Source organism: Pterocles gutturalis, unplaced genomic scaffold (genome assembly GCF_000699245.1).
Source record: "Pterocles gutturalis isolate BGI_N339 unplaced genomic scaffold, ASM69924v1 scaffold969, whole genome shotgun sequence".
NCBI classification, from domain to species: Eukaryota; Metazoa; Chordata; class Aves; order Pterocliformes; family Pteroclidae; genus Pterocles; species Pterocles gutturalis.
The window spans coordinates 7727-19083 of NW_010132827.1; the positions used below are offsets into that span (position 1 = coordinate 7727).

At 35.3% G+C, this 11357-nt stretch overlaps 1 protein-coding gene across 1 annotated transcript in view; it reads left to right on the forward strand.

Annotated features, from left to right (window-relative positions):
- Positions 1 to 8298, forward strand: part of EXO1 (exonuclease 1) — a 15790-nt gene extending 7492 nt beyond the window's left edge. The window contains exons 7-13 of the mRNA XM_010080985.1: positions 224 to 320; positions 884 to 1100; positions 2078 to 2327; positions 3660 to 4143; positions 4620 to 4721; positions 6085 to 6278; positions 8157 to 8298. Of these exons, the coding sequence (XP_010079287.1) occupies positions 224 to 320; positions 884 to 1100; positions 2078 to 2327; positions 3660 to 4143; positions 4620 to 4721; positions 6085 to 6278; positions 8157 to 8298 (1486 nt within the window). The remainder of the gene's footprint in view (positions 1 to 223; positions 321 to 883; positions 1101 to 2077; positions 2328 to 3659; positions 4144 to 4619; positions 4722 to 6084; positions 6279 to 8156) is intronic.
- The last annotated feature ends 3059 nt before the right edge of the window (positions 8299 to 11357 follow it).

Consider the following 11357-nt stretch of genomic DNA (forward strand, 5'->3'; position numbering starts at 1 on the left):
GAAGGTTTTCCATTTGACTTTTGTGACTTGCCAAGCACTGCAGGTCTATTACAATTGCTGTTGCATCAGATTGAGCCATGAGTAGTAGTATTAATGCTTTTGGCTAATATTCTAGCAATGGCTTTTAGCACAAAAATGTGAAATGCCTAGTCTAACTTTCCTGCTATGGTTCTTGAAATTCCATGTAATATTCAGATATTTTTCTTTAATACGATGGGAACAGACATTTTGGTGATGATACTGCTTTTGAAATTGCCATTGGCAACATTGATGTCGATACAATGGAACAAATTGATAATTATAACCCTGACACTGCACAGGTAACATCTTTGTTCTGAAGTTATATAAAGATTTTAATGTGGGTCTGAACATGCACTTAAAAAATATGGTTGACTGTTATCCGCAACTGACTTGGCAGTGAAAGCTATTCTGCTATTAGAGAAACTGAGAAATACGTGTGTGGGAGCCTATATTCTCTGAAAAGGTAAATATCTTACTTTTCATGGCATTTGACTTTAACGTTTGTTTTACTTTCAGACTTATTTGATAAGTCTTTAATAATGTTGACAGAAGTAACTGATTGAAAAAAAATTCTCTGAAGAAAGTATTTTCCTAAATTAGGTTTTCTGATAGAAATAAAATTTAAACTTAATTTTGTCTGAGAGTGATCCGTTAGTCGCTTGTGCCATATTGGAATGAAGTCATGGCAGCACAAAAGAAAAAGCATTGTATGAAAAGCCTGAGAAATGTGGGAACAAAAAAGAAAATGTTTGCACAGACTATGTCGTTAGTTGTGCAAATATCAAAATGTTCTTATATGGTAAAACAGGAAATCGCATGTGGAAGGCAAAATTATAAACCTATGTCTTTTTTTTTTTAATAGCCTGTGCAGCAGAGAAGTTGTGGCTGGAATGACAGACATACTAATCATGTAAATAGCATTTGGAGCAGAGACTACAGGCTTGGTCCTACTGCAGATACCGTTCCTCATAAAATGCATTTATTAGAGAAACCAACAACCAGAGGCATGGAGAAGATAATTAGTGTTAAAGGGCTAAAGCTTCAAGGCAAAGATCTCTTGGCAAAAAGGCCTAGGAGTGGTACGTTTTTATTAAAATAGGTATATAAATAGCAGTAGAAGGCTGTGGGGAAAGAAGGATTTTTTTTCTTGGACTGTTTGGCATGAGGTTTTGAAGCCTAACTCTAACTTATCTGTGTTCTGTTTTCAACAACCTACAAGACTAACGAGCCATAATATTAAAGCCTATGTAACAATTAAGGGTGGCAGCAAACTTTCAGCAGCACTTGATTTTAACTTTAATTTGCTATAGAACTTCATTGTTTTCAGTTTCAAGATGTCATGTTTAATACCATCTGTTATATTTTCAGATATTTTGGGATTTAATTTCCATCTTATAATGTCTTGTGAAGAAATGAAAATAGCCTATTTTTCTCAGAGTTCATATTTGTCCAGACAGAAAATCTAAAGAATGTTTTCTATACTTCTAACACCGTGCTGCTTGTATCCCCCCTGTAGGTGTTCTTTTCCCCAATTTTCTCACTTTCTTTAGTAAAATCTGTGCTATCATGTCTTCTACACTACTGAAATTGTATGTGCTGAAATAAACTGGGGGCTTGTAATAAAAGGGGCACTTCTCTGTTTACTTTGTGGTATATCTGGTATGTTAAGTACTTTTTCTTTCTCTGCTTCCTTTGCTTTCTGATTATGCTACTAGGGGCTCCTTTTTTGCCTTTAACTCCTGATATCTTCCTGCTCCCTGGTTTATCAAAATTTGTAGTTAGTTTAGCAATGTGCTAAAAAAACAAACATCATGTTTAATTTCAACTGTTCTGCCTTCACTCCATCTGCTTTCTCATAGAAAGTTGCTTTTAAGGCTGTGTACTAGAAAACAACTGTTAGGCTTCTAAACTGGGATGTCAAGAATGTTCCTACCAGACCTTACTCTCACAGGCTATAAAACATTAGTAAATATATAATGCTCAATTGTTTCATAACTGGTTAATTCTAGAACATGCTTCTACAGTTATGCTTATATTTTATAATCTTTATATTTAGAAGAAATCTCAGATGGAGATCTGTTGAACCAATATTCATTTTCAAAAGCAAAAAAATTCAAGAAGGAGAGTGATCATGATGGCCAAGCACAGAAGAGTGTCTCAGCAATACAAAGCCTTGATTCTTCAGGGAATTCTGTTAGTCAAGAAAGCTCTAACTCTCTCCCCAGAGTTAGAAATAAATTTGCTTCCTTTCTGCATTGGAAAAACAAAGAGAAGGATGCTGTAATTGTTCCAGGAACAAGAAGCAGGTATGCTTGCATCACATTTTTTGATAAGTAGCAAAATACTGTTCATTATCCTGCTTGCTGAATCCTGAAAATGGGAAAAATGCCACCTTAGACTTTTTTATGCAACAGTTTTGATGCGCCTGTAGTCCTGAGCTGAGGTGGAGAACTCTTTATGCTAGGCATGCTGTCTATGTGTGAGATAGGTAAATAATGTAAATTTTTTAACACAACAGTGAAGACTGAGACTATTCAATACAGCCGACCCTCTGGGTATCAAAATTAATTAGGAATTGGGCATATTTCTTTTCCAGGTAAAGGTCATATGACATATCCAAAAAAAAAATGTAGCTGCTTTGTGCCAAATTTGTAAGCAGTTAGTGAATATATTGACTTGTGTTTACAGGGGTTTTTTTTTGTTCTGGTAAAGCTAAGCCTGGCCATACTGTATGTCAAATACCTATTCTTATCCCATCCCATTCAGTTGGTGTTCCTGATCTCTGTATCAGCACTTTGAGAAGAGGGACTTTAGGTTTCTTAGATTTTTTTTTTTTAATTGGCTGTGAGTTAATGGGACATGTTTTAGGGGATTAGGTGGTACTGGGTTGATGGTTGGACTTGATGATCCTTGAGGTCTTTTCTGACCTTAATGATTCCGTGATATTTTCTATTATCTGTTTTTTGGTTGCATTTGGCTACAGCTACTTGAATTGGTTCTACAAAGCATTATCATAATTATGTCTCTTATTGTGTGATTTTTATCTTAAATAATTTGAGTATTTTTGAGCAGTGTAGTTTTACAGAACAATCTTAGTACTGATGTTCTTTAGCTTTAATGCACACCTTCCTGACCTGAAAGTTTTGTTAGGTTGCATAAAAAATTAAGAGTTGTCAGTGATGGTAGGTTCTTCTCTAAAGCAGTGCTCAGTTTTATAAAAAGCTCTGACCTGTACTTACTCTTAGGAGCTGCTGCTATAGCATGGAAAAGTACTAGATAGGTTCTAGTTTCCTTGATAAGAGGTGCTGAAGTGTTTCACTGCTGTTTAGCTTTATGATAATTAATGAATATTCTTAAATTCCTAGATGTTTTTCTTTTTCAGATAAAGAAACTTATTAGTATTTCAGTCAATGAATGGCATGTTTACAAATGTTTCCCTCCCCCCCCCCCTTTTTTTACTGTTATCTGTTAAATGTCTCCCTGAGGGACTAAGACTTTTGCCCAGTGTCAAAATAATTTGTCTGCAAGTGCACTTCAAAACCAAAATTGGTGGGTAGGACAACTATTGGATTTTGGAGAGGACAATAATTTGTAGTAACTTTCTTCTCCCTTGCCTTCAACTTTTTTTACTTTTATAGGTTTTTCTGCAATGATGCAATTATGTTTGATGGTAGAGCAAAGAAGGTTGACAGTGATCTAACTCAAGATGCTGAGCAGGATTGCCAGAAGCAGGAAGCAAAACGTGTACTAGAAGATGTTTCTCAGTTTTCAGAAACTAAAAAATCAACAAGCACTATCTTTACACCTCCTGAAAAAATGCAGAAAACCTGCTTCCAGCGGTTTAGAAGCTTCCTGAATAATTCAGGAAATCCTGGTCCATCTCATACTATATTTTCACAGCAGTTTCAGCAACAGAAAAACAATTGTGTGGTATCCCAGGAAGATCAGACTAATGGGGCACAAACAGAGAGTGGGGCAGTGTGTGGTGAATTGGAGGAAGAATCTTCCCTTTTAACAGAACTGGAACGGTCATCACAGTCTCAAAGGTCTTGTGAGCCATCAGAATGCAGTCTGGAGTCTTCAGAAATACTGCAAGTGTCCAACAACAGTTCAGATGCAGAAGTAAGAAAACTAGACGTTATTTCAGTATTTGCTTTCACTTTAAATTATGAAAGAAATTGGGCAGCAAAGTCCTCTTTTCAAAATGATACCCTGCAGATTATGTAGAACTTGTCAATGCTTAACACAGTTGTGTAGAATGGATTGACTTACTAGCTTAAATCAAGTCTGTTCTCTGATTTTAGTTTGTCTTCAGACTTTCCACTGCTATCACTACAGTGGATTGTAAAAATACCTGGTAAGCTAGTTTTTGTTCTCTGCTTTTGTTAGTCCATGAAGAAGTCCTTTCAGAAAGCATATGTGTGTCATTGTAGTGTTGCTTGTTGAAAATAAGCCAAAATTTTTTGTGTAACTTCTTAAAATTGCTGAAAACATTATAACTAGTGTGTAGAAATAAAAATATACATTGTGTTTAAAAAAAAAAACAAAACCCAAAAACCAACCTATTTTAAAAACAAATTAATTTTCTCTTGATGAAGGAATCAGACTCCAATTCAAAACTGGCTGATGATCAACGTGCTCTGTGTCCAGTATTTTCTGCTGTTCAAACTGACAGAAAAAACACAATCATAAAAACCAAGGTACAGATTCTTTTAAGTTTACTATGAGCTCTACTACATTTTGAAAATCAGTTTTTACTTTTCTACTAGTTTATTCTAGAACTCTTAATGAAAGAATCTTAATCAATGTACATGTTGTCAAGAGAAAACTATGTTCTTGTTAATCTGTATCAGCTGCGATGAACTGTAAACAGGCCACCTATGATTGATATCACAGCTGCAACTTGTTTGGAGATTTTAGACACTTCAGTATAAACTAAGAAGCTAAGCTAAGGCAAAAACCCACTACTTAATTGTCCTCAGGCACGCTAAATACACAGGTTTCATGATGCAAATTGCATTTGTCTTCATAATCCAGATACAGTCACAAGGTACAACCTTATTTCATTGCTTACCTTGATAGATCTGTTAGTAGTTTCCTTCCTCTTTGACTAGAAAAACCACATGTAAATTTCAAACTCTGGAAAGGTTTTAGTCAACCTTTCTTGTTTAATTTTTTTTTTTAGTTAAAAAAACCTTGTTACATACTAACAAATCAGTATTGAAGGACAGTCAATATTTGTCTTCATTTTGATTATTTTTCCTGTTGGTTGGGCATCCATAATTTGACTTCTATGTGGTTTCTTAGATGTCTGAGAATAAACTTGTCTCATGTCTTTGTGACATTTCTGAGAGCTTTACCCATTTGTCTAGTTTAAAAAACTTCTGGGACCTTAACAGGTAAAAGTGCTTTAACTCCTTAGGCATTGTCATTAGAATTGGCCAAAAGATACATAAGTCAAAAGAAGACGCTTTCATCCTGTCATGTACACCCCTACTAACTTCTTTCTCATAGACAGACTAAAAATCACAAGCTTCTCTCTGCTGAACAAGAACATTGTGTGTTTTGTATACTAGTGACATCTTGTGGTAATTGTTAGTAACTTCTGTGTGAAGATGGACTTTACATCTTTATTCTGGAACACCTGATTACAAAAATTGATGCTTCTGTGAGGAGAGTAGGGTTAGTTTAAAGCAAGCAGCTAGGAGCAGGATTTCTCCCACTTATTTCCTTGGTTATGCATTCACTCTGCTTCCTTTATGTAATAATGGTGATAATACTTATAATGAGTTGGGCCAGAAAACTGACATGGCTAAAAACTAACTTAACAACCAAAAGGTCAATCATATTGGAACTTTGACCCACCCTGACTCTCAGGCTTGTGTGAGTCATAGTACCAGGGAGACCACTGGAACAAGGAGCCAGAACTGAAGGTTGGGGAGGTAGAGATAAGGAGAACCACTTTTCGCTCAATTACTTTTGATTACAAGCTTTATAGCATAATATCTGTTGCTTACAAGTTGTAATTTTAACTATTTGTGCTGTAATATTAAAATCCCACAGGTTCCTGGTTTACATAAATCCAGTTGTATAGGGTCACGTATCGCAACAAAGCTTAAGCCATTAATGCCGGCTAAAGTAAGTGGATTAAGTAGGAAACTGTCACCTATGCAGAAGAAAAATTGCTGTGATACTGAAAATAAGCTGGGACTGCAAGCCACCATTAGTGAACTCCGGAAAAATTTCCAATTTAAAAGGTAAGTTTCTCTGACCATTTACTTGGCACTCTGCACACTTTTTTTTCCCAAAGAAACAATTTTCAAAGCAGCCTCTACATGTCTCCTCCACACTATTCAATAAATATAATAGTTTAAGAGAAATATTTTCTGCATACAATTTTTAGTTTCCTAAGCTTGATATAGTTATAAAGTATGATTTGTGGTAAATATGCTTTTCTAATTACTATTTTCTTTCTAACCATGAAAAACTCCTAGCTAAAATTCATTTATTGAAGTAGTGCATTGAGTTTAACATAATTTGTATGAACATTATTGTTTGACATGAAATGCCAGAAAGCATGTTGTAGTCTAAATGCAAAATTTGCATAAAAGTTGCCAAACTTAACTGAACACAAGTTGGTCTCTATTTAACTTGTGTGCCTCACACATTTTGAGATAGAGATTGGCAGAACTATTCTGCTTTCAAGATGATGGTGAACTGATGGAATATTTCTGTAAGCTGAAGTCTCTGGTTATAAGAGACGTTTTTGCACAGTATAAAATCCCTGGCTAACTTGAAATCTCTGCAAATGTCTAGCAAGTTTGAATTTCAAGGACAATGATTATTTAAAAAACAAACAAACAATCAAAAACCAAAAAAACCCCCAACAACAAACAAAAAAACCAAAACCCCAAACAAACCCCAAAAAGTGTAGGTATTCTAACTTACACTATTTCCATGGGCTCAGGTAAAAACTGGTGGCAAAGCTTTCCCAGCACCAAGTAGCGACCTCACCTTTGAATAAATAAGTTTTATTTAAATAAAATCATTATTTTCACTAACTGAAACCAAATGTGAGTAGGACAAATGTATTCTCTCTGCACTAAGTAGTAAATGTGAGACTGGTGAGAATGTATAAAGTCAAATGAATATATTTTAGTAAGTTTGGGCCTTATGGTAGGCTATGATAAACATACAATTGATTTCTGTTTAAAAATATTACTTGCAGTACTAACATTTTTAGAAATTTTACTTTTTATTATCCTCTTGATGTGGGCTAAGAATGACAGTTTCAAAGAGGAAGTGAAAGTGTTTGTTTATGTATTGCTTGAGCTCGAGTTGGTAATGTCTGACCAGAATTGTTCACAGGGAGGAAATTCATATATTTGGATTTATCGGAGTACAGGCAGACAGAACAGAGTAAGCCTAGATGGCACTCTGTTCCTGTTCTCTGCTGATGATTGCAAGACTTAGCTCCCAACATCCACATTTTATCCATTCAGTTTTGGTTCATCTGTACCTTCTGGGTATATCCTGGGGATATATATATTTGTATATGTTACTTCTGTGTAAATAAAGTACTTGTTTATTAGCTTTTAGGGGATTCTTAATTTATTTCACAAACAGGTTTTTCTCACTACCAGGACTTATTTATCTCTGAGTATTCTATTTCTTATTTTTTCATATTTTAAAATGTTTCAAAATTAGCCTTGTATTTTAAGAATTATGTTGTCTGGCAAATAAATCATGTGGGACACTAATCTCTTCTGTCCTAATGTCAAGACTCACGGGGAATATATGAAACTACAGTTACTCGGAAGACTTAAATGTTAAGGAAGCATGTACAACCTGAGGTAGGATGGGGTACATACAGCCTTTCAGATATAAAGCTAATAGCTATCATTCTAAAAAAAAACTGGAACAGCTGAAATAACTTTCAGTGAAGTTGTTCAGTTCTGGTGTAATTTAAAGTAAAACTTTACATCACAGATGTTCGTTTTGAGCTTATTCATAGATGAGTACATAGTTATGTGAGGGGTCTTGTTTTGTTTCAACCCATACATTCTTACAGGCCTGTGGTTAGAAATATATCATAACACTCTCGGGTTTTGTTTTGTCTTTGTTTTTTTCTGCAGAGGGTATGAAAAACTTCCTTCTTGTAAAAAGTCAGATCCATTGTCTCCAATCAAAGATAATATACAGCTCACTCCAGAAACAGAAGAAGAAATCTTTAATCATCTGGAACATAGTCATGTTCAGAGAGCTATATTCCCGTGAACTGTATGCTGTGCGCAACAGGATGCATTTTTAATCATTGTCAAAATTTACCTTTTGGATATTTCATCAATATAGAAAAGGTGCTTTTCAAACCAGCTATATATTTTAGTCTGACTAGTGATGTGTCATCTTTTTTATAAAAGCATGAATTGAAAGGTATGGTTCTATACTGCCTGAAATAAAATCTTTCAGATGCCTGTGTTCTCTTATTTAAAGTCCCATGCTAAACGTTTTTCCAAACCTCTTTCAGCTGTCCCCGGGCATTTTGTGTAGGTCACATATGCAAACCAAGTTTCTACAAAAGCAGCAACAGAAGTTTGTGCCTTCATTTCTAATAGTTGATAATTTTTTTTTTTGCCTCTTCCTTCTTTCCTCTTGAGCCTAATCTGTCTCCAAGACAGGAGTAAAACTGCTGTTCAGTGTTCATAACAGCCTTCACTATAATTACACCACTCTGATAACTATTTCTATTCCCTGTAATGTAAGATCTCTCTTAATAGATTTCTGTTTGATACAGTCGCGTTATTGGTGGGAATAACTTAGGGACTGCAGAAAGGAATATTTGGTCTCAATTCTCACAGTAATAGAATGATCTCCAAAGAAATACAGTGTGTTCTTCTTTTTTACCTGCTCTTTCCATGTTTGTAGTCTTACCCAACAACAGACACACAAAATGTCGGTCCTTGGAGATAAGGGCATTGCCCTCACAAAAGAGCATTGCCCTCGCAGCAAGCCAAGCTTCAGTCTTTCCACATCTGATCAAATAAAGGGAAAGAATCCAGTAGAGGAGGATCCTTGCTTTGGATGACCCAATTATCATGAAATAATATGATAGCATTTCAGATTTCTACCTTTAAAATCAGGATTTGCGTCCAGGTAAAGATATGTCTGGTTTTTTTTTTTGTTTGTTTGTTTGTTTTCTTTTTTAGGAAAGGATAGTATCTCTTTCTCAGCAGGTAAAGGTGTAAAAGTATATCTTAACCTGTGAAATGTATCCTTTCCAGTCCTGAGATGAATATCTTCCCTCCATCTTGGAGTTTTTCACAAAAATTTAAAGTTTGAAATTAACCTATGAGAGGCATTGCAATATGCCTTTTTCTCTTTGAGATAATTTGAATCCACGGAACTAAGGTGACTGGCTGCATTAAATTACAAAGAAGCTGCTTATAAGAGGAGGTTGTGTGTGCATTTGTGAGAGCAGTTCTCTTATTTCTACTTTTGTGTTGAAGGTATGGGATATAAGGAATTGAAGCAATGATGCCTAGGACAGGCTTCCTCTCATATGTGCACCTCTTCAAAATCCCTACTCCTGGATCGCGGGGTTTTTAACATTGATTTTTCAGTGAGAATTTTTATCTCTGGTATGACGTGACAAAGGCCAGGGATAAATGTTTCTATTTTGCCAGTCACAACTATCACCTAGAATGAATTTGTGTTGCTACAAATATATTAATAATGACAGAATTAATTTTTGAAGAGAAAACATAAAAATAGTTATCCTCCATTGCTTGTTTATCAGTGTGGGAGTTGCAAGGTTACTTTTTACAGTCCATCCTTGCCTCTTGCCTGCCTCTTCAGTCAAAGAGCCACGTGCTCCTGCTTTAGTGGATCATCAAAAGAGACAAACTGCTTGTGTTTGTGTTTTCAAGGACAGGTAATTTTAAGGGAGCATAGGACATATTACAGGCAAGCTACATGTGTGAAAGCAGTACTGCCTCTTAATTGTGTTGCCTGCAAATACTGCCTTACCTGTTCTTGTAGTTCATTTATTGAAAATACAATCTCTTGTTTTACTTTAGCCTCTTTGAACAGGGAATCAGAGGAAACAAAGCAAATGTTATGTATACATGCATATTGACACAATTTTGTCAGAAATGTGTGCCCCTTTTTTTTTTTTGGGGGGGGGGGGGGGGAGGAGGGTTGTTGTGTGATTTTTTTTTTTTTTTGGTTTTGTTTTTGTTTTTTTCCTGTGTACTCCTGCAAGGACAGGAGAGTGAAAATGTAATAGACAATGTCTTAAAAGGTATAGGGCGTGTAATAACTTTCTGGGGTGGTATTTCAGTGGTAGGTATTGGGGGAATTATTCATGCAGAAGCACTTCTTGATTGTATTGCATTGTATGATCTTCAAGTAGATTTCTTAAAAAATACTTCTACATAGTTTCTGTAGTGTGTTTTGGCTTGGGTTCTGACCTTACATTATAGAGGATTCTTTTCAGAAAACACCTAATAGAGTAGAGGCCTCTACTACATTACATGTAAGTATATCATACATGTAGCATGTAATAGCATGAAAGTTTTATAGCTAAGTGTAGAGTTTTGGGGTTGGTGCTTGTTTTATGAAAGACACAACATATGTGCAAATGAATTTGTGCAAGACTTTATTCCTGAGTTAAAATTGACTCTGGGTAGGGTAATATTCCATAGTAAAAATTATTCAGTATCAAAATAGGAAAAATTGTTACAGGTTATAAATGGGGGGCAGGGAGGAATAAAATAAAACATGGCCCAAAGAGAAGGAAAAATAAGAGAAAAGAACTTGGAAAGAGGGAGAGTTTGGATATTTTAAAAAAGCAGGCATTTGAAAGCTGGAGGATATCAGGGTGACTGGAAAACTAGAAATGAGTAGGAGGAAATGAAAGTGGATGGCGACTGGGAGGCATATGTCTTTCTGTGTGTTTGCTGGCTTTTTAATCTAATCTTTTTGTTTTCTTAGTTTGTATAACTAATATTCTCTAATTTTATTAGCAGGACTTCAAAGTATTCTTACCAAGTGGATGGCATTGCTATACCCCATTAAAAGGGTGAATCTGGCCCTGAAAAACTAAATTTACTAATGGTGGTCTAATCAAGCTTTACTTTTGAAAGTGATGACTAGCCATTCCTTCAGCAGAATAGTCATGCTCTGCAAATATTCAGTATGACACAGAGTTAATATGAGAGTCTGTAATCATCCAAATCCAGTAATGGTTTTGAAACTGTAGGTAAGTGACTTGTCCAAATTTAACTGAGTCTTTCTGGTGTAATCTTTTTGTTCTAATTACAACAGTTGGTATTAAC